General features: G+C 44.5%; 1 protein-coding gene across 3 annotated transcripts in view; it reads left to right on the forward strand.

The window, feature by feature from the left end:
* TTYH3 (tweety family member 3) overlaps window positions 1-27816 on the forward strand; it is a 77810-nt gene that overhangs the window by 37790 nt on the left and 12204 nt on the right. For 2 of the 3 annotated variants that reach the window (XM_037387334.1, XM_037387335.1), the window contains exons 2-12: window positions 2338-2507; window positions 10560-10671; window positions 11299-11519; window positions 12279-12374; window positions 14903-14975; window positions 15323-15398; window positions 22986-23041; window positions 24297-24389; window positions 24505-24597; window positions 25324-25460; window positions 27452-27628. In XM_037387334.1, the coding sequence (XP_037243231.1) occupies window positions 2338-2507; window positions 10560-10671; window positions 11299-11519; window positions 12279-12374; window positions 14903-14975; window positions 15323-15398; window positions 22986-23041; window positions 24297-24389; window positions 24505-24597; window positions 25324-25460; window positions 27452-27628 (1304 nt within the window). The remainder of the gene's footprint in view (window positions 1-2337; window positions 2508-10559; window positions 10672-11298; window positions 11520-12278; window positions 12375-14902; window positions 14976-15322; window positions 15399-22985; window positions 23042-24296; window positions 24390-24504; window positions 24598-25323; window positions 25461-27451; window positions 27629-27816) is intronic. The other variant, XM_037387336.1, reaches the window with a different exon arrangement.

Raw genomic sequence — 27816 nt, forward strand, 5'->3', positions numbered from 1 at the left:
TTATCCAACCTCAGCCCCCTTTTTTCCTAAATACTGTCGTTTAATCCTGACAAGCAGGCACCGGCATATCTTTGGTTGCGACCAGGCTTTCACTGCCAGCCAGTCTCTGGGTCCTAAACTGACTCATCAGTCAGCAAGATTAATAACTGCTCTGCTGGATGATTTCACTTGTTGTCATGGCACGTATCCATTAATGGAAAACAAATATTCTCTGGAAAATGAAACACAGATCATGGTGTAGTGGCCAGCCAAGTCCCTTTGGCCAGATGCATAAATTAAAGCATAAATGAAGTGTCCCTTCAAAATGAGAACTTCAGGTTGCTTGCTGCGTGGCAGTCTTTTAATTATTTTTTTTTCTTTTTAGTATTTCTTTTTTTTTCCTTTTAATGGAGGCTGTTCCCTTACATCTGGAGCTGCAGTGTGAATTTTTGCTGATGAAGAGTTGCTGGGAGGATGTTTTCAGCTGAGTTCGTCTTTCCAGCAGTAATGCCTTTTAGCTTGTGCAGGAAGGTTTGAGGGTGTGAAAAAAGAAGTGCAGGAAAGCTTTGCATTACAGCAGCCTGACATGTTTAAAAAATAAAGAATATCCCCGAGGAGCTTTGGTATGCCAATGTGTTAAATTAGCATTGAGTGCTCATACATGGCAAGGCTTCAGAAGTGGGAGAACGTGGGGCTGCAAACGCAGCTTCCCTCTCGATGGCCCCTTTTTGCTCAGGAACTCGAATAGTGTGCACACCATCTGGCGTAATCATGGGAAAGGGGGATAGGGCTTTTTCCCTTCCACCTCCACTCTTTTCTGTTCAAGATCCCACAGTTTGCGTTCTACAGTGGGACAGAGTTTCTGCTGGTTAGTTTGGGAAAGTGGCACCTGTAAGCTCCCCCCATCCCAGTGGGCTTGATGGGCTTTGGGTGGGTTTCTTAAGGCTGGGAAAGCAAACAGTACGTGGCTACGTGGAGTATCTCTGATGCAGCAGTTAGGTTTAACTGGTGTGGATCTCGTTATGTATGGCTGATGGGACCTACAGCCTGCACGCACTGACGGTTCTTGGCCGGAAAGTATGTTGTACGGCTCGTATGGTTTGCCAGGATAATAACTCAGCAGGGAGTACCTGTGGAGCAGAGCTGGGGCAAAGAAGGGGAAGGAGAGCCTATGAAGAGCAAGTTACTACCAGACCCTGTTAGAAACAGTCTAACAGTTAGAGTTTTGTGTAGAATTTTGCTTTAATTGCAGCGTTCTTTGTTTTATTTCTTTGACCAGGAGGAGGTGGTTGTTTCAATCGGGAGGAAGTGTATGAATGTTCTGTAAGAAATTTCTGTGTGGGGAAAGAAGAGATACTGATTTTAAAAAACCCAAACCTTTGGTTTAGGTTTGGTGATACAGATCTATGTCTGTCTTCCCAATATTGGGGCAGCAGTAGGTGCCTTAGGTGCTTTCCAGGTAATTGAGTAATTTCTAATAAGTTGACATTTGTCACCGCTACCAAGGATTTATGAAAAAAAGCTTATGGATGAAATAATGTCCTTGTTCTATTCACATGGGAAAGTGTGGCTGGGTTTGGTGTTAGAGTGGATTTAAATTATTTTTTTACTTTAACAAAATTGTTTTGCATGGGTTTTTTTTATTTCACCTAGGATTATCTGAATAAAAAAAAAAATTGGAATGGAATTAAACACTGCTTCCTTTCCTCCTGGGAAAATCTGAGTAGAAATAAGTACAACACAGTAATTCAGCTTAAAGCCAGTATGTCTGTAGCATCCACGTTTGTTGTACCTATATATGTGGATGGTATATGGAGGGGTTTAGAATTTATTCTAGGTCTACCTTGAACAGAAGCATTGCATGGGGATTTGGTTTTTTAAAATCAATCTCACGCACGTATAATAAATTCCACCCCCTTTCAAACCCACTCATGCACTTGGATTTCTAATGAATAAGCCTGCATATTTATTCATGAAGATTAAAGAACTGTACAGATAGAGGCAGCTGGCTGAACTTTTTTTTTTTTTCCCTTTAAATCTGCTGACCTCCGCTCAGGAGTAAAGAGGAAGCCCTTTCTGATTCACTTAGGCTATTTGCAGACTGGGATCAACAAAATGGCTTGGCTGTTTATTGCTTAGGTGCAGAACATGGTTTCATAGAGTGTGATCCAGAGGGGAGAAAATGGGGCTAAAAATCTCCTGATTGCATTTTAAAAATATACAAAACAACTTGCTTTCAAGGTGTGCTTTCAGAAGTGCTGTCTTACTGCAGAGCCCTCAAACATCTGGGCCCCGATTCCCATCCCCTGCTGTGGCTGTGCCGTGGCCAGATGTGATGCCCATCTCTGTTTTCCACAGGCCCTGTTGCTGTTGGGTGGCGTCGCACTCTCCTGCCTTGCTCTGGACCTGCTTTTTCTCTTGTTCTACTCATTTTGGCTGTGTTGCCGCCATCGGAAGAGTGAAGAGCATCTAAATGCTGACTGCTGCTGTACAGCATGGTGTGTCATCATCGCAACCCTGGTGTGCAGGTATGGTCAATGCCTGAAAGATCTTCCTTCTTGTTTGGGATGGTGTTTTCGTACCTGGTATGCTGTGTCTGTAGTTAATGAATGTTGGCAGTAATCCCTCTTTCCAGTTGGTATGTTTTAAACATCTGTAATGGATTTTCTTACTTCCTACAACTTGCTGAACTGCCTCATGGTTTGATCCATGTGAAGAGTTACTGTCCTCCCCTTTGGTACTTTGCAAGTGGTAAATCAAGGACACTTGGGAGCTTATCGCTGAAATAGGATGGATACAGTTGAAATATTTATCAGGTTTAGACAGTTTTCATAAAATGTGGTGTCCAAAAAGAATGAATACGTGGGAGGGTAGATTAGGAAGAAAGAGGCACAGATGATTCTTTGGGGTTTGGAAGTATTGGTATTTGACGGGAGTGGGTATTGAGATTTTGCACTCTGTGGAGTCACTGCTGCGTTTCATTATCTGTATTAATATGCCATCACCAAAGTGTGCTAGTAATGGTGCTAGTGTTGGCAACACTTCATGTTTTGACTGAGCAATAGAAGCTTTTGGAGGTGAGGTGAAAAGGGTTGCTGAAAACCAAGAAAAATTTACATTTTGTTTTTCTGGCGTTTGGGTTTGGTTTGGTTTTTGTTGTCAACACAAATGAGGATCATCTTTCCTAGAAAGTTAACGATGGGGCATCTGAAAGCAGTGACATGTTTGCAGACTTCTGGAAGGAGCCTTAGACTTAGTTTGGTTTGACTTGGGCAGAATGAATACTCTGTACTCTACAGATGTGTGCCCAGAGGTTGAGCACTGTGTGTCTTACGATTCCAAGCATTGTCTACTCTTGCCCAAGACTCCAGATGGGTATTAGTTGCCTCTCTGCAGGGCTGGGAGCAGTCCCCTATTCAGAGAGGAGAAAACAATGAGACAGCTGTGGTTTTGCAGCATCTTGTGGTTCACTTTTCATATCAACGGATGGTAGGTGGTGGATCTGGTGTGTGATCTGTTTGGAAGCATGTTTTGTGCCGGCAAGGCTGAGCTGTTCAAGGGCTGGATCGTGCTACTAATGCGTTTGTGTGTTTGCTCTTTCGTGGCACATACTTAAGAGAATAGAAAACCCCTGACGTACTGGAACAAACGTTGCAGAGCACACATTGTGCTGTGAGTTTAGCAGCTGGGGATGGAACTGCCTGTAGAGGCAGGGGCTCAGTGTTGAGGAGAGCTAGTGCACTAGCCAGTATTGACATCTTGGCAGGGAGCTCTTCTGCTTTGCTGACTGGAAGTAGGTGCCTGGCATGGGAAAGCAAACCAGAGAACAACTTGCAAGGAAGAAATCTCAGCCTCCTTCATTTTTATTTTTTTTTTTTTAAGTGATCTTAAGAGCTTCAGCTGCATCCCTTCCAATTCACTGATAGTGCTGTGGTCCTAACCCTTTCTTACAGAAGCTCTAGCTGATGCTATTTATAGGTGCTGCTTCTGCAGGCTCTTGTTAGCTATTGTTATGCAGCATATGTGTCCACGACAGCTGCTGCAGGATGTGGTAGCCGTGTTTGGTTTTAATTGTAGAAAGGGTGAGAAGGAGGTATTTCGCACATTTCTCAGAGCATGTGAGAGACAATTTAAAGTTGGAAGGTCAGCATATAAATTCTGGTAAACTTGATGCGACTCCCAGTCAAGTCTGCAAGCTGGAAAACCTATCAGGCTCCCTCAAAATGGGAGCCACTGGTTCTCATCCTTGGTGTACTGATTGTTTTTGCAAGTATTAAATGCAGGAGTATCCTTAAAACTAATATTCTACCTGAATCTACAGTGATACCGGATGAATGTTTGTGGGATTTTTAAGTTTTAAATTTCCACTCTGAAGTCAGCGTGCTTGAGCAATAGCAGGTGGTTGCCGTCCGTTGTGAGTGAAAGTGCTGCCCTAGTGCTGCTGCTCTCCTGCAAAGCTGAGGTCTATTTTCTGCCCTTCTTAACAGCAGCTGGATGTGACAGTGCACTCTGACTGGTGCCTCTTGGTGTTCTGTGCTCAGCATCTGGCTGGGAATGCAGATAAGGCTTCTGACAAGTAAGGAATGTAATCTGTGCTAGCAGGAAGTCCCAGTTAGATGCCAACAGGTAAAGATTAGTCCACAGTATATATACTATCCTAGCTGTGCACTACATATAACAGAAGTGCCAGACCAGTAGATGCTGTTATGTTTCAGAGTGATGGGGCATAAGGCTGTTCTGAATGTCTGCCTGACAGCAGGATGACCTGGGAAGCAGTTTGTAGCATCATATGCAGGAGGAGAGAGGTAGCTTGGATGCTGAAGCAGCAAGAGTTTCCAAACAGCAGCTGGTCCTATCTGTCAAGAGTACTGTGAATCATAGAATCACGAAATGATTTGGGTTGGAAGAGACCTTAAAGACCATCGAGTTCCAACTCCCTGCCATGGGCAGGGACACCTTCCACCAGCCCAGGGTGCCCCCAGCCCCATCCAGCCTGGCCTTGAGCACTGCCAGGGATGGGGCACCCACAGCTGCTCTGGGCAGCCTGGGCCAGTGCCTCACCACCCTCACGGTAAAGAATTTCTTCCTGATACCTCATCTAAATCTGCCCTCTCTGTTTAAAGCCGTCACCCCTTGTCCTAGCAGTAAATGCCCCTGTCCAAAGCCCCTCCCCAGCTTTCCTGTGGGCCCCTTCAGGCCCTGGAAGCTGCTGTGAGGTCTCTCCGGAGCCTGCTCTTCTCCAGGCTGAACAGCCCCGACTCTGTCAGCCTGTGTCCATAGGAGAGGTGCCCCAGCCCTCTGAGCATCTCCGTGGCCTCCTCTGGGCTCACTCCAGCAGGTCCGTGTCCTTCCTGTGCTGGTGGGCCCACAGCTGGATGCAGCACTGCAGGGGGGGGTCTCACCAGAGCAGAGCAGAGGGGCAGAATCATCTCCCGCGACCTGCTGGCCACGCTGCTTTTGATACAGCCCAGGATGCGGATGGCTTGCTGGGATGCAAGCGCACATTGCCAGGTCATGTTGAGCTTCTCATCAACCAACACCCCCAAGTCCTTCTCCTCAGGGCTGCTCTCCATCCATTCCCTGCCCAGCCTGTACTGATGTTGGGGGTTGCCCTGACCCAGGTGCAGGACCTTGCACTTGTTGAACTTCATGAGGTTCACATGGGCCCACCTCCCAAGCCAGTCAGGGTCCCTCTGGATTCCCTCGCTTCCGTCCAGCGTACTGACCACACCGCACAGCTTGGACTGGTGTCTTCGTAGCTGAGAACTAGTTAACTCTGGTTAAGTCCAGCTGTGCCTTGTACATGCTTAACTAGGTAGTACTTAATCCCAGAGGGCTGTTTGTACTGTGGATCACTGCTTCCTAATGACTTGATGTTTCCTGCTGGCTCAGCAGGAAGACAAAACTGGTTATCAGGAGCTCTCCAACAAAATATTTCTCCAATGGGTCTTCCCAGTTTCTCTAGCCACAAAGCTTCAGGAATTACTTGCCCAGATTATTCCTTCAATACTTAGTTCATTTAATTTCTAGTCCAATTTTGATAGGTTTCTGTGTGGGGGCTTGTCTTATAAATCATCTTATCCAGCAACTAGATGTCCCTAACTCTCTCAGGATGGAGCTCAGCTCTGGAGGTGGGTAGGAAGCTTTGTGGTAGAGGATAGCTAAAAGAAATGGGTACAAATAGATGGTGAGAACTTGCTTTCTCAAGTGCCAGTAATAGCGCTTTCCCTCGTGCGAAAGTGCAAGGTAGTAATTAGTCAGACAAATTAACATTCCTCCGGAGAGCATGAAGTCTAAAAAGGGCTCTCCTTATGAAGTTCCTGTAATTAAAGATGACTTGGTGTAGTTAGATTACTCATTTCTAAGGATGTGATGTGAATGGCTAGTGTTCACCATTTCAGACTGGTGACTGGGTACCCAGAGGGGTTTTTACTGTGTGCATGTGTATTACAATGGGAGCATCTTGCCACCAGAAGGGATGTATATGCTCTCTGTATCAGATGAATGCTCTGCTGTTCATGTATACCTTGTCACCCAGAAAACTTTTTTTTGTAGGTCATGTTGCAAGCTAATTTGGAATTACACTTTTTTTTTTTTTTTCTGGTTCCTTATCAAGGGACGTCTTAAGCCCATGTGACTCTTGCATGCAAACAGCAGGGAAGCTGTTCTCCAGACTTGAATTCCTGGAGCCTGCAGTACTTTAAATCCTACTGTTGTACCTGTAGGAGTACACAGAAATCATAGCATGCTGCTCCTCCGTCTTGCATCATGCAACTTTTTGAAGAGCTGGTATAGCACACTGTCTCTTTCTAGGGTGTTTCTGTGGGTGTACACTGGTGGTGATAGTGTTAAGTTCAGGTGTGCAGTGTTTTCTTGACTTAACAGAAGTGGGTTTTCTAAAACTTATCAAAATGACTGGGTAGCCAAGTGACTTTTGAAATGCAGTGTTGAACAGCAGGGGCAACTTTTTAAATTACCTTGATGGATGATTTAAATTTTTTTTAAAATATTCTTATTCAAAAACATGAGTGAGAAGGAAGACAGGGGAGAGGCGGGGGTAGTGGAAGCAACAGGAGGCTGACAAAGGTCGATTTTGGAGGAGTAATTGAGGATGGGATGCTGTGGATTCAGGAGAGGCGTGTGTGAGTGCTAGGGAGGGGAGTGTGACAGAAGCAAGAATAGCAGAAGTGGAGATGACTTTCCTATAGAAACATTGAGAATGCATTGGAGTATCTTCCAGAGGGTGCTAGGGTGGAAAAAAAGCTGTGTCATTCAGGATTGCTGTTCTTGTATCCATGCTGCAGGACAGAAATGCAGCCTTCCCCATTGGGTGGTGATTTTGTTATCCCATACTGGGAGATGGATCTCTTGTATCTTGGGCTGCTGAACCTCCCGTGGTTTGTGCAAGAAGCCACGTGATTTGTCCTGACCTCAAGGACTTACACTGTTGGGTTAAGATGAGTTGATCTATTTTTACTTTAAAAGAACGTGCTTAAGTAGGAGGAGCCCCTCTGTTTCCCTTTAATCAAATAAAAGGTGGCTGAAAACCAGTGTAAATCCTTAAATCTGCTTTAAACAATAGCGACTTACACCGGTGTGTGTAGGCAGGGATTTGAAACAACTGTTGGTTTTAGGTGAAGCCAAATGCAAGCAGACAACTGAACAGCAACAGTTCTCTTCCCCCAGCCGCAGTTCCCCTGCTGCCTGCCCTTCAGCTCTGTCCCCCCAAGTCACACTGTGGGTCTGGGCAGCTGCCCCCAGCCTGGGCTTCAGGGATGGTTTCCTTCCCCCTCTAGTGTGATAGAAAGGGGGGGAACTGCCACACAAATGTACAGCTTGCTCCTAGGAGCAGGAATGGCTGTGCAAGTGGCCCTTGCTAGCACAGGGCAAGCAGAGCTGGCTTTTGCTGGGCAGTAATGGAATAATTAATGCTTTACGCGTAGTTTCCAGTGAATGTGTGATACCCGTGTCTAGAGGAATTTATGACTTGAATTAAATGGCTTTTATCTCAATTCCTGTTGCTCTAGTGTTTTCTTTCTGGAGTAGGGACTATGCCTGGAGGCTTAAGGGCAGTCGAAGCTGTGGTTCCTCTGGGGCTGGATAGGAAGCCTACTGGAGTAGTTCTGCCTTGAATAGGGTAACGAGTTTCAAGTCACTTTTCTGTCATTGCTACTACTTCATAAACCCTACCTTTGAGTAAACTGGCTAATTTGCCTAGCTGTGCTGCAGCTTTAAGGACAAGATGACTGCTGCTGCTTGAGTGCAGTTTCTGAGACTTTTCCACCAAAACAGTGCTGCTGTGCTTGGAATACTGAGAGCCGGGCAGCAGGTTTTGGGCGCTAACCAAGTCTTTGCTGAAAGAATGGGCTTCTAGTAGCTGTAACAGGCTGAATAAAAATTGCTCGCTATTCAATGTCAGGAATGTTCTGGAATTTATTTGGTGTCTATAGTAGAAACAACTGCTAGTGTTCTGTTGCTCAGGAGAGTGAAAGGGTCTCTGAATTTGTTTGCTCTAAGCCAAGGGGAGATTCAAGCCACAGGTTTGTAGTTGCCACCATGGGAGGCTGAGTTGCTTTATGCTGGGCATAGCTCTGGATCTGTAATCTCTCTAGTTTGGGGTGTGTGTGTGTATATGTATATGTGTGGCTTTTTTTTTTAATCTCCTCCACCCCTGTGCATCCTAGGCATGCGTTACCAGGCTCTGGTAATAGCTGCAACCAGGGAAGAATGCAGAGGGCTTTTCTCCTTTTAATTATCAGTATCATTTGCATTAGGAAAATGTTTGAGAAATGGCGTTCATGAAGAAAGCGGCTGATTTAGTATTAACACTAAATATTAAGAGTTACATATCTGCTGCCTCTCTTCCTGTTAATGATGTAGGCTGCTTACTGTCTCTGGAAGAAACTCTTCAGCTGAAGCTTTTATGGGCCAAGCTGTCTATAATTTATGGGGATTCAGTTGTTGGAAAAATCTGACACAGATTTTCATAATGGGTTCATTTCCAGTGCATGGTCTCTGCTTCTTGTATGCATGAGGAGAAAGTAGAAATGCAACCAGGTGAACTATCCTGTTGTGCTTATTCTTCCTGAAGTAGATGAGCCCAGGAAAGGGGGAAAGGACGACTGGTGTCTTCCTGCAGGAGGGAAGTGAGAGCCGAAACAGTCCTTCGGACTGCAGGTTGATATATATGCCAGGGCAAATCTGTGCAAGGGTCTGTTATCTAGACAAAGCCTGCTCTGGCCTGTCTGCTTGGGTTGATTTCCCAGCCGGGTGGTGATGGTGATGAAGAATGCCTCATGTCCTTTAGTGACCCTTCCTGTTAAACAAAGGCACTATGCTTACTTGTTCTGAAAGCTGTTTGGCTTGTTTCCTTCCTCTCTTCCTTCAAACCGACTCTGTGAGGGCAGTGCTATAACCCAAGCACGAAGTTGTTGGGAAGAAATTAAATGTTTTATCCAGAATAACTCTAGATTTACACCAAAACCACCACCACTTTCCACTACCACAAACACAACCTTGGTGTCTTGAGAATCCTCCTGGAAAAGATCCTGGGTGCTCTGAAGCTAATAAATGTGACATGAGAATAGGGAATTTGTACCTTGGTGATGTTTGTTTGCCCTGAGTTTAGTTGTGTGACCCCTTCACAAGTTCTTTCCCTTCTATTATTAGGGAAAATGGACTTGGGAAGAAGAACTGTGAGTTCTGCAGTGATGTGTTAGTAGAAGAGGTATCACTGATGTGCATGAGAACCTCCTACTTACAACTCATTTACAGGATCTTCCTCCTTTAAGTGAGGTTTAAGCTAATATGGTTTACTTCATAATTGGGGCAGGCTGATATGTGTGGACAGTTAGGGCAAATCAGCTGATAGGTGGTAATTTGCTAAGCAGCTGGAGTTGAATTGTGTCTATAAGCCTGAAATTTACTTGCTTTAAAAATAAGTAAGCTTTTTGTCCCAGTAAGTTATTAAGCCTTCTTTCTCAGTACTCTAATTGGTGTGTAGATGATGTTCATACATTTTCCATGCCGTCTCCTCTACACTGTGAAATATCTATCTAGAGGAACCACCACCGTGGGCAAGTAGTCAGTGCACTCTTTGTGTCCTGCTTTTAAAAAATGTAAGGAAACAATCTGTATTTCATGTCTGGAGAAGGCATGTGTCTCCTGACACAGCAATGAGGAGCCTCTTGCAGGAGCCACTGGAGAGTGGCTTGGCTGGCTGGATTTCTGGTACCCATGGCTAGATCTGAACTCTTAACAGTTCTCTTAACACATTTTCGTTATTGTACCATAAATGAAACATACGTATTGAGGAGGGGTGGTATTTTGCTGTTCATTTTATGGATGCTATACAGAGAATCGGTGGCTGTGTGGAGAACACGGGTGTACACTTACAGGTGAATTTTTTTAGTGGTTGCTGAGGAGCACAACTACCCCAGCTACCCTTTGGGAGGCATGTGGCTTCCCTTTCTGTGGAAAGTGCTGGTGTGACTACCAAGGGTGCTGCAGTGGTAAACCATGCATTAAATAGCTTGCCTTTTAGCTTTAACTCTACCCTTTCTTGCTTTCTTTCCCTGCAGTGCTGGAATTGCTGTTGGCTTCTATGGCAATGGAGAGACCAGTGACGGCATTCACCGGCTGACGTACTCGCTACGCCATGCGAACCGCACTGTGGCGGGTGTCCAAGACCGGGTAAGCACTAGTAGAGGCACGCTAGAAAATAGGAAGTGTGGGAATAAGCAGACTTGCTCAGCACCTTTTCTCTTGGATCTGGCTGTGCTGGTATCTCTTCCTATTTTTTGTTAGTCTCTGGGCTTAAAGATGTGCTAAAATTTCCGCTAACAGAATGGTGATTTCTTCAACTCTTCTAAAAATATTGAAGCAAACACAGCTTGTTAAATGAAGTCTTCTCTTTGCTAGGTTTAAAAACAGCTTCCGATCATCTCTTTTCCACACCCAGAAGAAGAGGCAGGCCAAAGCAGACAAATCTTAGTAAATTGTATCATTTTAGTACAATCAGTTGTTCGTGTGCTACCTCTCATTTCGTGGTATCATACTGCAACCCTGATGGCTGCAAAATGTGTACATGTGTTAAGGGCTCAGCTGAGGTGCCATCATTGGACTACTTGCAAACAATCTGTTATAGATGCTTATAAGTTGCTTTTGAAAGGTAAGTAGTCTGAGCCTCTTAAGACAGAGGACTGGTAATCTGGAAGCTGTCCATGACTCGCTAGTAAGAGTGAATCCTCTTCTACTATCTTCACTTCCTTGTCCTTCAATTATTTTTCTCTTTTTTCTTTGTTCTTTCCCATACCATAGGTACTAGATACTGCAGTGGCTCTGAACCAAACAGTGGAACCAAACTTGCTTGTCCTGGAGGAGATGTTCACGAAGCAGACAGACTACCTGCATGTTATCCAGAAACTGCAGGGTCTCTTGGATGATCTAGTCAGGCAAACAACTGAGATCCCCTTCTGGAAGAATGAAGAGCTGTCTCTGGAGGAGCTCGCAATTCAGATTGACCTCTATGACTGGTACAGGTGTGTAGCATGCTGTAGTGTAGTGGTTGTAGCATCTGTTCTTGCCTGTTTTGCAACAATTATGTGTGTGTTCTGAGTGGCTGAGCCAAAGGCTCTCTATATTACTGCAGGTGCTCTTGGCCCACCCAGCTGATTTGTTTGTTACAACAAAACTGCATTTGGTTTAAATCCAATTGCATAACAACTATTTTCTTAACTGTGTTTATTACCGGCTGAAGGGAAACTTATTCTTAATGTACAAAATCTGTGGCTTGTGTTCTAACACTAAGGGGGGAAAAACTAGCCACAAAGATAGGTACTGTTGGGTCCTAGTAAGTGTGTTGTAGTTGCATGACACATTATTTTTGTTAAACATATATAATAAAAGTTTGCATCAGCTGTACTCCACAAAAGAAAACGTTTATTCATACATGTGGAATAAATAACTGAAGCATTTTCTAATAAATGTCTAGGAAGTTCAAGAAGCTGCAATGCCTCTTCTCCACCTGATGGTGTCCAGTTGCATGTAACTTTACACTAGAACAATACTAGTAGTCTCATTTCTCAACAACTGTGTATGCTGGGTGCACTGTGTAAATGATTTTACCTGCCTTGACTCTAGAGCCAGCAAATATCCAGGGTTCTCTGAAGATGAGTTGCTACTGGTGCCTTTTACTTGGAGAATATGGCTATATTTTTCCCATGAGTCCCACTAGCTTCTTGACCTGCACCATTTATACACCAGTTTTCCTTTGCAGACTATGTTTTTGTTTGCTGCAGGTGGCTGGGGTACTTGGGCCTGCTCCTGTTCCATGTCCTGATATGTTTGCTGGTGCTCTTTGGGCTCATTAGAAACTCCAGGGCCATTCTTATGGGGTAAGTCCTGACCCAGGCACAGTGCCTAAAGGCGGCCAACTGAATGCAGGTCCCTGCTAGTTTAAACCTCTGGACTGTTGTCAGTTGATATCAAGGACTTACAGAACTGAACATATTAAATTTGCCTCTCCACGTAGAAAGACTTTGTAGAGTGTAGCTCTGTGGGTAGGATTAGGGCTATGTATGAGAGATGTTCACAGGAAGGTTCTTGGGCTATAAAATGCAATGGTACTGGTGTCCATTGCTTTCTCTCCAAAGGTGAAGAACTCATGTCGGTAGTTTGCTTTCCACTAGGTTAGCGTCGGTAGCCTCCAAATGTGAACATCCACCCTTAAATTTACAGGGTTTAAAAATCTTGCTTTAGTTCTCTACAGCTGTGAAGGCATTTGTTGGTTGACGATAAGCGTTGCATGTGTCTGCACAACCTGGTAGCATGCCTTTTTGCCTTTTGTGTCACGATCTGCTCTTGTTTACCTTTGGCTGTCACACCTGAAGAAATGTTAAACAGAACAGGCAATAATTTGTACAGTTATGAGGAGGATTCTCGTTGCCATGGTACTGCAATACTAACACATGTCTATTTTGAAAAAGCACTACAGATGCTACCATGCTTGGGCCTCATTACAAGAAAAAAAATACTGCTCTCCCTGTCCTGTAGTTTGGTGTAGCTTGGCATATTTGGCAAAGATACTGGTATCATAAACATAGTGACAGTTTGACAACTGACATGGCCAAGAGTTTATCCTGGTACATGGTGATGCCATTAATAATTGGAATGCATATTCAGATTTATTATTTGCCAGATGACTTCATACCTGGCAGGTTATAGAGACAAAAGTCCAAGTGTGTGCACAGATGGTAAACCCAGGGTTTAAATTAGAATTTCATTCCCTGTTAGCCAGAAGTTCATATTAAGGCATTCCCCAAAGGGAGCACGTGGCATAAAGAAGCAAGTGTATCACAGCCAAGCAAGATGGTGAAATGCCAATTTTAGATCTTCTAGCCAAACAGTCAGTTACTGACCCAGTCATCTCTATTTAAAGTAGAACAGCAAATGTGTCTTATTGATTACCGTGCTCAGCTGGAGGCACCAAGCCATGTTATCCTTATGTCACAACCACAGAACCTTGCTGATCTATGGCTGATAATTTTTATGTCCATTTGGAAAAAGCATAGTGAAGTCTTTAGTGTCTTACTCAAGTGTTGCACAGAGGTCAGTCTTGTGAAGCTCCATTACTTCTGCAAGGTGAGCCATAGATCCTTTCATAGAATAGGGATTACTCAGAATTAAAGTTGGTAAACCGAGGGATAGATACTTTTTTTTTAAATGGAGACGCATAGATTCAATTTCTTTAAAGCTCTAGTCCTCAATGAGACAAATGTGGCAGAAGAGGTATGTCCCTTTCTTACAGAGATGCTTGCACTATGTTTGAATAAAGAATATCTTTGTTATAAGCAGGTGTTTTTTTTGTTCAGGGTGTGGGTGGGAGGGAACCTACTTGTGTTTCAAAGCCTGAAGGAAAAAGCATCCCTGAGAGAGCAAGCCCAGCTTCCTTTACTTTGAAGATAAGGATACATAAAACGAAAATGCCTATTAGTCTGCATCCCCGTACCTGAGGGAGTTGGGGAGCACTTTTGCCTAAATATCTCTAGCATTTATACTGACAGCAGAGGTGAATAGCTAATGTGCTGGTTGGAGAACTGCAAAAGCCTTTCCCACTCGTGTGTGCTAGCTGAACGTCACTGAGACCACTGTTCTGTCATCCATCTGCCTTGTAGCTGCTTGATAGCAGACACTTCCCCCTATTTCTACTGGTAATGAGGTCCAGTTGTCAGAACAAAACGTTAAAATCTGTGCAGAGATGGACTTGCGTGGTAGTGGTGGGCACCTAAAGTGTTGCTCTGAACTGTTTGCCTGCAGGTGACTGTCTCTCTCCTGGGCTGTGTGGGATGCTTAGATGCTGTTCAGATAGATGCACACAGCTTGGAACCAGTCAGGTGTCCTGACAGGGGCTGAGTGTTCCCTCCCACTGTCTGTAGCTGTGCAGTGCTTACACCTGACGCCCTCACTTAAGCTAGGAACAGGAGGGATTTGTCCAATTTTGGATCAGTATGTTTTTGTAGGCGTTTTTGATACGGCATGTTTTTCTTGGGTATCTTTGGACACAGAAAGTGAAGTTCAGAATGGGAATAGGGAAAGCGAGGGGACTGTAGTCATCCATCTGCCTTCCCTATCGCCCCCCTGTGTCTTTGTGCCTTTGGATCTCCTGCTAGAATCAGGGTAAGACTTTGCTTCAACTTTTTCCTTCCCCTGCAACCCCACGCCAGGTACTGTGGAAACTAACAGCTGGACATAAACTTCTGTTGCTGCAGTCCAGGACACATAAAATGAGATGGTTTATCTGAAGAAACAGTGGTTGATAATTTCTTGAGATTGGTAATTGCTTTGGACTCCAAATAATACAACATGTGAAAGGATCTGCTTGAAATCAGAGCTTTTACGTCTGCCATCTGTCTGTCTCCCACAGGGTGTGCTTACTTGGGGTGTTTGCCCTCATTGTCAGCTGGGGATCCCTGGGTCTGGAGTTGGCTGTTGCTGTGGTAAGTGGCTCTAATCCAAGTCCCAGTGCCCCTTGCTGCAGGTTTGTCAGACATGAAATTAGTGTTACACTGTGCCTGTTTTGATAGCACATCTTGTTCTAAGTAGCTGTCCCAGCAATTTCCGTCTATGAAAAGTACAGAGCTCCTCCTTCCTCTGTGGTGTGTTAGCTGGCACTCCAGCACTGCTGCGGTTGTGTAAAGCAGTGCTAGTGGGGGTGACAATGAGACACTTCAGCATCTGAAACGCCCCTACAGTAAAGGGTTCCCTGATGTTAGCCTGGCTCAACTGCTCTTTAATACCGGTGTTCTTTGATACTCCTTTTCTTTTTTGTCTTGCATCTGTCTAGGGCTCCAGTGACTTCTGTATTAACCCAGATGCTTATGTCTCCAAAGTGGTAGAAGAGAATGCAGTGCTTGGTGCTGGTAAGTGCCGGGACTGGCTTTGGCATGCGGTACTGTGGCTCCAGCTGTCATACAGGAGCATGGCAGTGGCTGAGAATTTAAGGCTGCGTTTGAAACAGATGAGCTTGCATACAGTGGGAAAAGCATATGTGTGTGGAGCTCTGGAAACCCGATGTTTTTCCCTAAGCAGTATTTATACCTTGGTCAGAAGTGTACATGTACACTTGTTTGGTTTTTTTGTCAGAAGAACCTTTAGAACCTTTCTTCTCTCTTGGTCCTTAGGTGGAAATAACTGATAAGATGGAACAGCAGAAGTTCCTGGATTATTTTGCTTTAAATGATGCACTCTTGAATCTTGTTGTCCTCTCTAAGCAACAGAAATGTGGCAACAGCAGCGTGTAGTTGGTTGTCACTTTTAAAACTCGCTCTTGAGTCTGTATTCCTGAATCTGGAATACTTATTTGTATATCTGTTAACAACAAATATATTTAACTTTTTCTCTTAATGGTGGCTATAAGTAGTAGTCTCTTTAAAGCTCATTTAGAGGCTAAATACATGGAAGCTGCCGAAAAGAAGTATGAATTTCCCTTTCCATCATAAATGCAGGATTTTGACTGCTTTGTTTATCCTGTTCCATTTAAAGCAATATGCTTGCATCACAGTGGCATCCAGCTGAAGCACTGATGGATTTTTGGGTTTGTTGCTCCTAATTTAGACTGAAGTGGTTAGTGAGATGAGGGGAGCCTCCGATTTGGACCTCAGGGGGGCAAAAGTGGCATTCAGAACTGTGGGTTAACAAAGTGGTTGGGTGCCTGCCAGCAGAGGTAACACAAGTGCTAAAAAGGAAAAGGATTTTTCAGGACTGAGTTGGCTGCTTAGATAACAAAATTAACTTTTCTTTTCTCCTACCTCCCCTCCTGCTGGTACTTCCTCTCTATATTTCTGTGTGTGATAAAATGCAAATAAGCAATTACACTGATTTGCAAAAGGAGCCACTTGTGTTTTTCCTGGTTCTTACTTAGTGGAATCAGAGAATCTTTGCGTTGTGTACAGGTCTAGTGTATGGCTGTGTGCTTAGCCAAATGCTGCCTCTTACTGTGCAACTGATAGGAAGTCGGGTGTGTAACTATGGCTGAGGATGCAAGGTTTGGAAGCAATGAGAATTGTTTATGTCTGGAGGCAGCATGTAGTATAAAAGAGTATGTACAGGTTGATATTACCACTCTACAGCTTATTTTTGGAATGCCTTATTTATTGATTTCCTAGGAAGGAGAGGGTAGAGCCAGGCAGCTATCTTTGTAACAAAGAAATGCAATAAGGGAAGAGAATGAGTGCTTAGTGTCTCACGAGATAAATCCTCGCTTGGCTGTGAAAGTGACAAAGATGTAGCTTCAAGTACCAAGCTAGCCTCCTAGTTGTTCAAGGCAGCAAATGGGTCAGTGAGGCCAAGGGGAAATATCTGATGCTAATGCCAGCTGCGTGCTGTAATAATTTGGTAACCCAAATCAGCTCTGGAGCATGCTTGGTAACAATTAGATTGACCCTGGGAAACTGAAGGAAGGCCCCTTTGTGCTGCTTTTCCGTTCCAGTTGTCCTTGTCTGCTTGGCTCCTGCAGTTCTTCGTTAATCAGTATCGTTCGTTTAGAGGCTAACAGGGAGTGTGGGACTGACATTCTGTCCCTCCTCCTGCTTCCCCCAGCAGGGACAGTCAGCTCCCCCAAGTGAAATCGGGCTCTGTTCTGGCAGCACCGCCAGCTATAACAGTTGTTACGGCTCCATAAATAACAGTGAATGGGTCTAAGCGAAATGCTGAAGAGGAGGAAGAGCAGGTGTTGTCACAGGCTCGAGTTGGAAGGGTGGCCCCTTCCGTGGGTTGCTGGTGTGTCAGCTCCCAGCCGTTGAGTGTTCCTGAGCATCTTTTCTTGTTTTTCGGAAGGAAATCAGTCTTCACTTCTGAGTCTGCCATAGTACTAGGCAGCTGGTTGGGAGATGATGGAATGTTCTGCCTTCCCATGTGGATTTTCACTGCTGTGTCATAGTTTATGATCAGGAAACTACAGAAATAGCTCTTGGTCCCTGATGTTGGGACCCTTCTGTGCACCTGAGCAGGGAGGAAAATTATAAAATGAGGATTGCTCAATGACTCTTTAATCCCAATAATGGCTCCTCGGCAACATCTTTAAAAGTCTGAAATAAGTGTTGGTATCCCTTAATATGCTTGGCTGTAAATTGTAGCAGCTGCTTTGTGATCCATTGAGCCATATATACAACAAGAGTAATGAGCTCACGGAGACAAGGCAGGCAGCTGGGAGCCAACATTGATGCAGTCGTCTTGGAGGAAGATGCCCTGTTTGGAGGCTTCTGGTTCTGGTGCATAGACTCTTCATGTTCTCTGATTTGCTACTTTAAGATTGCTCCAGCTGGTTTCACCACAGTGTACCCAACTATGCATTTTTTCGGCTCAGAAAAGAGGTAACTAAGAGCAAGTGTCAGTGGATGGAGGGGCTCAGCTAGTCCATGGAAGAAGAATCCATTGGGAGTTACCCTATATGTAGGAATCTCACTTCTTTGGGAAATCAGCTGAAGTTGAGCTGAGAGGGCACTCGTGGTTTCAGTCTTGCTTAGGTATCTGCTTTTGGCCAGTGCTGGGGTATGGCATACTGGGCTGGGTGCTGCCATCTTTTTTTTAAGGAAATAAGAGCCAATGAGTAATCTCAAGAAGCTTTGTAGTGCTGGGTCAATTTTCCGCTTTAATCACTATTTTTAGTTGTTGTTTTTAAATGCAATGTGATGTAGTATTCCCAGCCCTGTGCTCTGGCATTCAAACTAGGACTGAGTCATCTGGATTTGCATATTTGCAATGCTTTTTTGTTCTTGGTGGTTATAGTAGTTTTCGCAGAAAAATAGCTGTGTTGGATACTGGGCAACTAGTATGTTAATATTCCTGTTTGTGTATTAATTTGTTTGCAAATTTAAATAGAATTAATGGAGCTGAGAATAATCTGATTAAGTGCATTATTGTTGTCAGGTTTTTAGCTGGAGAGATGTCCTTGTTTTGTAGATATTGTGCTGCATTATAAAAAGGGCAGGGGGGAGAAGGCAGGGCAAAGAGCCTTAATGCAGGTTTCATGGAGGAAGAGAGACTTAAATCATTTTGTAGAAGAGGCTGATGCATGTGCCTAACTCACCCGGTATTCATTAATTGAGATAAAGCCAACGGAGTTGAACAGTGGCTGTATAATCGTCTCCTGCTGCTAGTAAAAAGACTTGGTGCAGCCAAGATGTTTATTTTCCAAGCAGGAGGCTGTCTTCTAGTCTCATTCATTTTCATTGATATTATGTTATTATCAGATGACTTACTGCATAAAATTAAATAAAAAGGCACAATCTGTCTAAACAACAGGAAGAGCTCTCTCCAGATTCTCTTACTAGAAATCTGCGTGGTGACCAGCTACTCACTTCATCTGAAGGAACTGCAAACCTCAGGGGATGGATAATGGAGCCTTTTACTTTGGGTCCAGCCAGGGTGATCAGGTTGGGTGCTGAGACTTAACTCAGATACAGGCAGCAAGTGTTCTTGTCGCCCCCAGCCTCCTAATTGGCCTCTCGCTGATTCCTTCTCATCTCGGAAGCCCAGAGCTGAATGAACTGGAGAACTGACACTGCCACCACCTCCCTTTCCTTTCTAGAAGTAAGGTCAGGACAAAACCACATGTGGTGGTTGCACAGTTATTACTTGAGCTCATCAGGTGCTGCAGAAGAGTTTGCTCAGAGAAGCACGCTCGAGAATCCTGCTGAGGTTGGTGTTGAGAAGCTGTGTTTTCCTGTGTGGTTTTGTTGGGCTCCTGATTACCCGAAAGCTTTGAATGAAGGGCATGTGGGATGGCTACAAGCTCTTTGCTGAACGCTCACAATGACCGATTTCACCAGTACAAGAGCAGCATATATGAGAAATACAGATGTTATTGCAGGTACCTCACTTTGCTGTCAGACTGTTGCCTTAGGGAAACAAAGCTCCTGGTGGGAGGACATCTTACCTGGGCAAGAAAAGCCAGCCAAAAGATTCATTTTCCTTTGACACCACAGGTGATACACTTCAACTTTCTGTGATGATTGGACCCACAGAGACAGTCTCATCTGGCTGTATATGTAAAATCCATGCTGCTTAGAGAATGCTCAAATAGAGATGAAGAAGGGCTGGGAAAAGCTGTTCTAGGTATGAGGAATTTTTTTTTAAAAGTAGGATCTTTTTTCTGATGGCGCTTTACAGACCTTGTTCACCACCTTTTGGAGGGTGCAGAATGCCGTTTTTGCATTTCGGCTGGGCTTTGAAATGAATAGTAAGTCTCCATGGTTGCAGAAGCAGTAAGTAGTTCTAGCAGCTGAAGCTCTCTTTGGTAGTCAGTTCTACTTTCCTTTCTAGGAAAACAGATTTTGCGAAAATAGAGCATTTTGGGTAGTTCCCTTCCTTGCCTTCTGCTCCTACACTGCCTGTGTACCAAGAGAGTGGGTCAGGAGGATTGCTGCTAGCAACAGCAGGCATAGGCAGCTGCAAATGTGACCCTGCCTAACCCTTCTCCTGCAAACTAGACTGCCTAAAGGCTGGCTTCAAAAACCAGATCCAGCCTTGAGGAATTTTCCTTGAGAGGAAAAAGCATTGGTAAGATAATTATAGAAGGAAATTGCCTGGAGCTGTTAGTGGAGTGCAAATGATGGGTTTGCATAGCTATTTTTTGGAGGTTTGGTGTTGTACAGGATAGCTTCCACTAGGTTTAAAACTGCTGAAGGTGCCTCCTGCTCCTTCCTCTTTTTCCCAGCCTGGTGATAGGGAGGCAGGGGTCACGCTCCTCTTAATTTCCAGGCTTTGCAGCACAGGATCACTTTAAGGCAGCTTTGTTGCCTATTGTAGGTTTAGCTTTCAAGCACCACAGCTATTAGCACGCTGGGTTCAGTGCAGGGGAAAGCTGCTCCTGCTGGCTTTGCCATTTTGGAAAGCACTTTTTATGTACAGATTGTCATACTTGTCAGCTGCAAAGCCAGTGCTACCACAGTGAAGCCTTGTTGATCCTGCCTTCCAGGGTGAAGCAAGGGAAGCACTTATTTCGCTGTACTGCTTTTTGCTTCACTTGTAACCAGCAATCTTTATCCTGGGCTTACGAGCTGCCAACTATGATGATATTGGGAACTCTCATCTGTAATCTGCCCACCAGGGATGATCCTGAAGGCCCTCAAGAAACATTTCTAGAGCTGCGTATTAGCAGTATGTCATGCAACTTAATGCACTTATAAAGGTGATGTAAACTTGATACTGCTGTGAGAGCCTAAGAGAAACTTTAGTGGCTTGTGGGTTTAAAATAAATAGGTGACAGGATCACACAGCTCCTTTAGGTCACCCTGTGTGATGCTGTGGATTGCTGTTACTATGTTGTTCTCTCAGCGCAGGTGCGTTTTAATCCATATTTCTGTAGCCATCGAGTGTGATGTATGAGCCTGGGAGAAGCAGTTCTTTCCTTGGCTCAGTACTTGTGGATGGTCATTTGTGTGGTCTGCCCAAAGTGAGACGCACAGAGCAGCTCTTGATGCCCTCCTGTCTGCCCAGACTTTGCTAATTGCTGTTTAGAGCCTTGGCTGGGAAGATGTAAGTCATCCCGGAGAAAGAGTCAGTGGGAGAGAGATGGAGCAGCTGGCAGAAGCTGCCCCAAAGTAGGCTAATGAATTATAAATAACAGCTGTCAGGTTGCATTGCCAGTGTGCAGGAGCTGAGAGTCTGTGTTGTACCACTTGGTCTCCAGTGTGTTGGCTTGCCGAAAGGTGCGTTCAATATTTATGGGAAGCACGGCAGAGTCAGGATACAGTCAGGTCTGCTCACTTGTCGTTGTGCCTCTTACTGATTTGCAAGTTGGGACTGATTAGAATAGCTTTTGCAGCCTGGAATATGCATCACTGAAAGTCACAAAGAGAAGATCAAAAAGAATGGAGAAAAGGATGCTAGTGGGGGTGGGAAATGCAGAGTATGTGTGTTTGGGGGCTCTTGTAGTCTTTACTGAGCCAATGTCACCCTTGATTTTTCTGAGCTGGCGCGCTCCTCTTCATCTGAAGAGGAACTGTAAATGTTTGAGAAATAATCTAAAGGTGTTTGGATAATCAAGTATTTTAGAGCTCCCTCCCTCAGTAGTATTATTGAGAACGGCAGGGGAAAGCCTGGTATTTGTAATTCGTGCGTGCTGCAGTTGGTGTGGTGTTATGGAAGATGCATGAGGGCACCAGGCTGTTTTCATAAACATCTGAATGAGGAAGAATAAAACTGTTTTCGAGCTGAAAATAACTGATGATGCTAGCAGAGCAATGTCACAGACTTATCTGGAAGTTTACAAGTAAGTCTTCACTCTACCAGCGATAGCTGGTAGAGCTACTCAGTATTAAGACTAACTTTTGGGATGTTACCAGCAATGATCCGAGGTCCCTTGAACAGATAACGCGTCGCTCTTATCCTAATACACGGTAAGAGCTTTCTTGCCTGATCAAGTCTATGGTATTGACTCAATACCAAAAATACCTTTTTTGTGTAAGTCTAAATTTAAAGGATGCGAAACAAATAATGGCACTCTTTTAGTTAATTAAACCCTTGTCATCAAAGTTGAATAGTGTGCAAGTGACACCCATCAGAAAATAGGCTACTAGTTACTTGTTCAACCCTAATACATGTCAGAAAGACAAAAACTTGTCATCCATCCATTTCCTCACTTGTTTTCAAAGTGATACCATTTTTAGGAAATTATATTGCTGAAAGTTATGATTTTCTTGAATTAGGACTGACTTACATTCTTCTACAGAACACTGCCTAAACCCAGCCTTTCCTTGAACATGACAGAAGAATCTCCAGTTGTGAAGATGTCTTGTTTTGGTTTTTTTTCTTTTTTTCTTCCCCTTTTTATTTTCAATGTTTGAACTTGTGTATTTAGGAAGCAGTATATTCAGCATCATGCAGTAGCGCAAGGATGTGTGTATGTACCTCCTTTGGCCCAACAGCATGCTTCCACTGCTATTTTTGATAGCAGCCTGTATTTATAACACTGCTGCTAACTCTTCTGTGCTAATACTTTGTGGCTGTGTAGTGACCTAGCTGGTGAACTGAACTGGCTGGAAGTTGAGTTGTCTCTGTGCCCTAGGCAGCAGTCTGTGGTTGCTTTCAGTGACTGTAGAGTGTTATTTTGACACTTGGAAGTTGCAGAAATTAAACATCCAATTGAATTTATCCTAGACTGAGTACTTGTCTGATGTTTATACAGTGAATGGTGCTGACTTCTGAATGAAACTTTTTGGATGTTTCATCTAAGTGTTTAAGTGGATCAGCCCCATTGCCTTTTACTGTTGGGGAAAAAAAAGTTAAGATCTTTCTTTCCTCCCCAGAGGCAACTTACATCACTTTCTCTAGTGCCATCCATGCACTGTAATCCTACACAGAGAGCGGGAAGTGATTCCATTTATATTGCATTTTCATTTTGTGTACTGCTTTCAGAACTTAACGCCTCCCTTGTGGCAGTTGTAAAATACTACAAAGCTGGAACAGTGTATCTAACGTGACTTTCTTTTCTTTTGTCTTTGTAGATATTCTCCGCTATTACATTACCTGTAGTGCTGGATACCCCAACCCCTTCCAGCAGGTGAGTGTAAGCATCCTAGCTTCCTTCACCCCTTCTCAGCATCCTGCAGAGTATAGGTTAAATGCTCAATACCAGCATGCAGCAAGGTGTTAGCTTTAGGGAGCACTCCACCTGTTGGTAAAGCTTTGGTAGCTACTTTCCAGCTGTGCAAGGGGTGGCACTGTGATTTAGTAAGCAGTTTTTTCCAATTTCATCACTACCTGCATAGCTTCAGGTCCAGGGTGCCCTCTTAGAAGGGCCCACATGCAATGCGGTGAGGACCGTGGCTTTGTGGTACCTCTGTTTACATCGCACTCTTAAGAGCAGCGACATGGAGATGGAGCACCTGCAATTAATGCCGGGGTGGGAGACTGCCTACTTCCTGCTTTGAATCTCATCTTGCAGGTTCTTTTGGGTTAAGCAGTGGCAATGCTCCACTCCAGATATGCAGCCACTTCTGTGAGTGAGGGAGTGATTCTCACATATGTCTGTTAAATCCCTTGGATGTTGAAGGGTTTGTATCCTGCAGTATAAATGTGAGTCATTATTCTTTTGTGTGGGGGCTGAAGAACAGCACCTGGGCCCATCCCAAACTTTGTCCTGTGTATCAGAGGCCAGAATGAGCCCACACCACCCACCATTTGGCAGACACCAGCTGCTTCACTATTTATATTTAGGATTTTTTAAGTCTTGTCTTCCTCTGTTTTAAAGGGTGGGTAAGAACACTTCAAACTGTGGTATGATGCACCGTTGCCATCTGTTGCATTTCTGGTTGCTCAGTATACTCTGACATGCTATTGCATGTGAAATTCCCATGGATACTTTAGTGGGATGTGAAGGCTGCACCCAAATACAAAGAACTTCTAGTGTTAACATTAAGTCTTTCTCAGCCATCTGATTTAGTAGGAAAATCCAGCTGTGCTCTGTGGTGAGAACATGAGTGCTTTGTGTCTTTTCTTTCTCATTCCCCTCTGTCCTGGAGCCAGCCCCAGCTGTGTGTATGGTTTTTGTCTATGTGTATGCATTTTGTTGATTTGGTTTTTTCTTCTGGTTCCTCCTTTCCCCTTTTCATTCTGTCTGTACTTCTTCCAGGTTGGTAAAAGTAAAAACTTCACCCTATTGCAGCTGTACCCATGGCAGTTGAGACATTAACTTGTGCATTCGTACAGATGATGCTTCAGTATTTGGGGAATTAGGATTGAAGTCTTTTTCCCAGGAGTTCTGCTGGTGCATGTAGCCTGAATTGCTAAAACATTGCATGTTTTGTGTTGAGCAGAAGCTGTCGGGAAGTCACAAGGCTCTGGTAGAAATGCAGGATGATGTTATGGAACTCATGAGGTCAGCAAGCAGAGAGCATCCCACCTCCAAGGTAACTCTACTGAAGTTTGATCTCCCTGTGCTTTCAGGTTTACCTTTGTACAGAACCTAAGATCAGCTTCTGCTAAGCTATTTCCTTGCAGTAATCACTAGTTTGTTTCTTACAGGAGTATCTTACTCGGATCCAGGAGGTTTTAAATTCAACAGAGATCAACTTGCAGCAACTGACAGCTTTAGTAGACTGTCGGAGTCTGCATTTGGTGAGTACTCAGTAACTGGGCTTCAGCTGAGAACAGAGCGAGTGTAGAGCCTGTAGTATACTGATTATTTTGGAGTTTCAAATCTCTAGTGTGCCAGAACAGTTTACAACAGGTTTTGCTGATTGATTCCAGCAGAAAGGAAAATGGGAATTTGGATCAAGTTAGCTTTCTGTTTAAAGATCAATATAAGAAATGATAACACGCCTTTATACGTTACAAGCTGCAGCCCTAAGGTTTCAGGGGCCTTCAGATTTTGATTTTTTTCTATAGCACATAGCTTGTTGCCTTTCCCATGGGGTGGAATGCCTTATAGCTGTGGTATAGCATGGCCTATGAGGGCCATGTTGCCCTAGCTGTATCTCTGAAGGCAGAGAAACGGATAGTCCATGCTTGTGTTCTTGGGCAGTGGGACATAGGGAGGGAGCTGAGAGGCTTAATGAAGTAAGGTGGTTTTTTTTCATTTTTTCTTTTCTCTCGGGTCTTACTGTATGGGGTTGAAACTACTACCATGTTTAAGTCCGAGCTGGGCTTTGTGAGGGGAAATAAGGGTTAGACCAGTTATGAAAAACGCTTGAGGTCCCTGAAATTAAAAGGGAATTATGCTCTGGAAAAGAGACTACTATCTTAAGTTGTTTCAGAGAATGTAGTCTAGGGGAAGGGCTTTTGAATTAGAGCTCAATGTTAACTCTATGGTGATCAGGAAATTTTGCTCATTTCTCTCTCCAGGATTATGTCCAGGCTTTGACGGGCTTTTGCTATGATGGAGTGGAAGGCCTCATCTACCTGGTTCTCTTCTCCTTTGTCACAGCCCTCATGTTCAGTTCCATTGTGTGCAGCGTCCCACACACTTGGCAGCAGAAGAGGTATAGAGAGGGTTTAGATCCTGTAGCGCTATAGAGCTCTTTCCTAATGAAGACTGGCTATTGGATTTGTGCCTGCGAGCATATGCAGCTCTTTCCCATATGATCCCAGGAGTGTGAGGGATGAGGCTTTATAAGCACAGGTCCAACAGAAAAAAAACTGTTGGCTTTTGCTTTGGCTGTAGTTAATACTTACATCTGAAACTTATTGCAGTGGAGTATTATTGCAGTGGAACATTATGTGTGCAAAGTATTCAGTACACTGTAGGACTACAAGTCAAGTCAGAGTTGGACGATTACAGCTGTAGAGAGGGGTAATGCTTGAATTATGTGCCATCTCTGCAAAATACCTATTCTTTTGCATTGCTTTGAGGCATTTGTTGTAGTACGGAGAAGAGAACTGGAACGAGAAGCAGTTCACACTTGCCTTTTTGGCTTTGTTTGCACTGGGGTGACCGACTTGCATAGCTAATAGAAACCAGGAACTATCTTGTTGGCAATAGCACGGGCAGATGAGATACTTGCAAATTGGTGGCAGTCACCTAACAGCAGAGTACTTTGGAACTAGCATTAATGATGGTAACCAGGCTGATCAATAAGTCTTGAGCAAACCTTCGCTTCACTGACTGTCTGCTACACCACATGCAGCTATTAAAATAGTTTTGAGTTTTCTGTTTTTGCAGAAGAGCAGTAGACTGTGCAGCAAATCCTCTTCTGTGCTCCTGAAACATGACTTTCGTGGCCTAAGCCCATGCTAAAGGTTCGGAGTAAGATGGAATGTCCTGAACAATAGCAGGAAGCCAGAGCCTGCCAGGCCTGCGTTGCCAGCAGATGCGTCAGAATAGCACTTAAGAAAACGGCTGGCTGCCTTACCTCTTCCTCATGCAGCTGCAGAGACCTTACCGAGGGTGGTGGTCTGCCTGTATGAAGGAAAGTTTTACACGGTGGTGTGTCTTGTGCTGCCATCCACGGTGGGCTGCTGCCTGCCCTGCCAGCACCAGCAGGCTGGGGCTGCTGCTGTCAGCTGAAGGATTCCCTCTCCATTCCCTGGAGCACCATTTCGTCCCGTGCCTCCCGCCGGGAGGTGGAGGCTGTCACACTGTCCTGCCCGCAGGAGACACTGCAGGCTGCAATTCACTGAATAATTCTTCAGTGCCACCTTGTGGTACCGGAGCTGCAGGTGACGTTTGGGATGTTCCAGCCATGGCCATGCTGTCTCCCCCAGCAGCAAAGTGCTTCCCGTAGAGCCTTTTACTAGAGAGAATAGAAAAAAAAAAAAAAATTTACTAGAGAGAATAGTCGAGGGGAGAGAGAATAGCAGTGTATGTTATACAGGAGGGACAAGAGAGTACTATGGGAAGGGGGGAAGGAACCAGCTGGCAAAGAGCTCTGCTCTGCATTAAAATTGACTTAAAATCCTGGCATGTTTGAGAGAATAAAGCCTTTAGACACAAATATTGCAACTTAGTCTCTGTAAAGACTTTGGAGATTTTGCTAGAAGCTGAAGCAGACCCTCTGTAACCAGAATAGGAGTTCAGAGGAGTCTACAGAGACTTATCCTTAAAAGCTGTTTGGACACGGCCACAAGAAGTGGAAGGACACAGACTGCAGTTTTGAAGGATGCTTTTTGTAGAGTGCGTGGCACTATATTCCTGCTGCCTTTTTTGTTGTTGTTGTTTGTGCTGTGTATTTCAGGATGTGTCCATCCTTTGGTTGTGTGACTGGGCAGTTGCAGAACTGCGCTGTCTGCCAAGCCCTGAGAGAAGACTGTAGGGGATCACGCAGTGTAAAAGTCCAGATGGTATCAGTGGGAGGTCTGAGTCACTGTGGTGTAGGCTGTGTTTGACACTGCCGCCCTGAGGCATCCCAAATGGGTATAAATGTGGAGGTGTGGAAGATGGTTGGGAGGTTCCTAGGATTACCATGGTTTCCTGCAAACCCCACATGTGGGGTGATTGTAGGGTTCTAGGAGGAACTTTTTCTCCTTCTTGCAGAAGCTCAGATGATGATGGGGAAGAAGAATCAGCTGCTCAAGGGAGTAGACAAACACACGATAATCTTTACAGAGTGCACATGCCCAGCCTCTATAGCTGTGGGAGTAGTTATGGCAGTGAGACCAGCATTCCAGCAGCAGCACACACAGTCAGCAATGCTCCTGTCACAGAGTACATGTGAGTATCCCGACAAGAAGGCTGTTGTGGCTTGTCCAGGTTGCTTCACTCTCACTTCTGTTGTTGCTAAGTGCTGCGAGACTGGCACTTTCAACCAAGCAGCAGAAAGTGACAAAGGACTTTGTCCAAAGTGTCAAAAGGAGTGTCTTTGGCATGTACTGGGAGAAGGGAATAGCTTGAAAGTGCTG

The sequence above is a fragment of the Falco rusticolus genome, chromosome 4 (assembly GCF_015220075.1).
Source record: "Falco rusticolus isolate bFalRus1 chromosome 4, bFalRus1.pri, whole genome shotgun sequence".
Taxonomy (NCBI): Eukaryota; Metazoa; Chordata; class Aves; order Falconiformes; family Falconidae; genus Falco; species Falco rusticolus.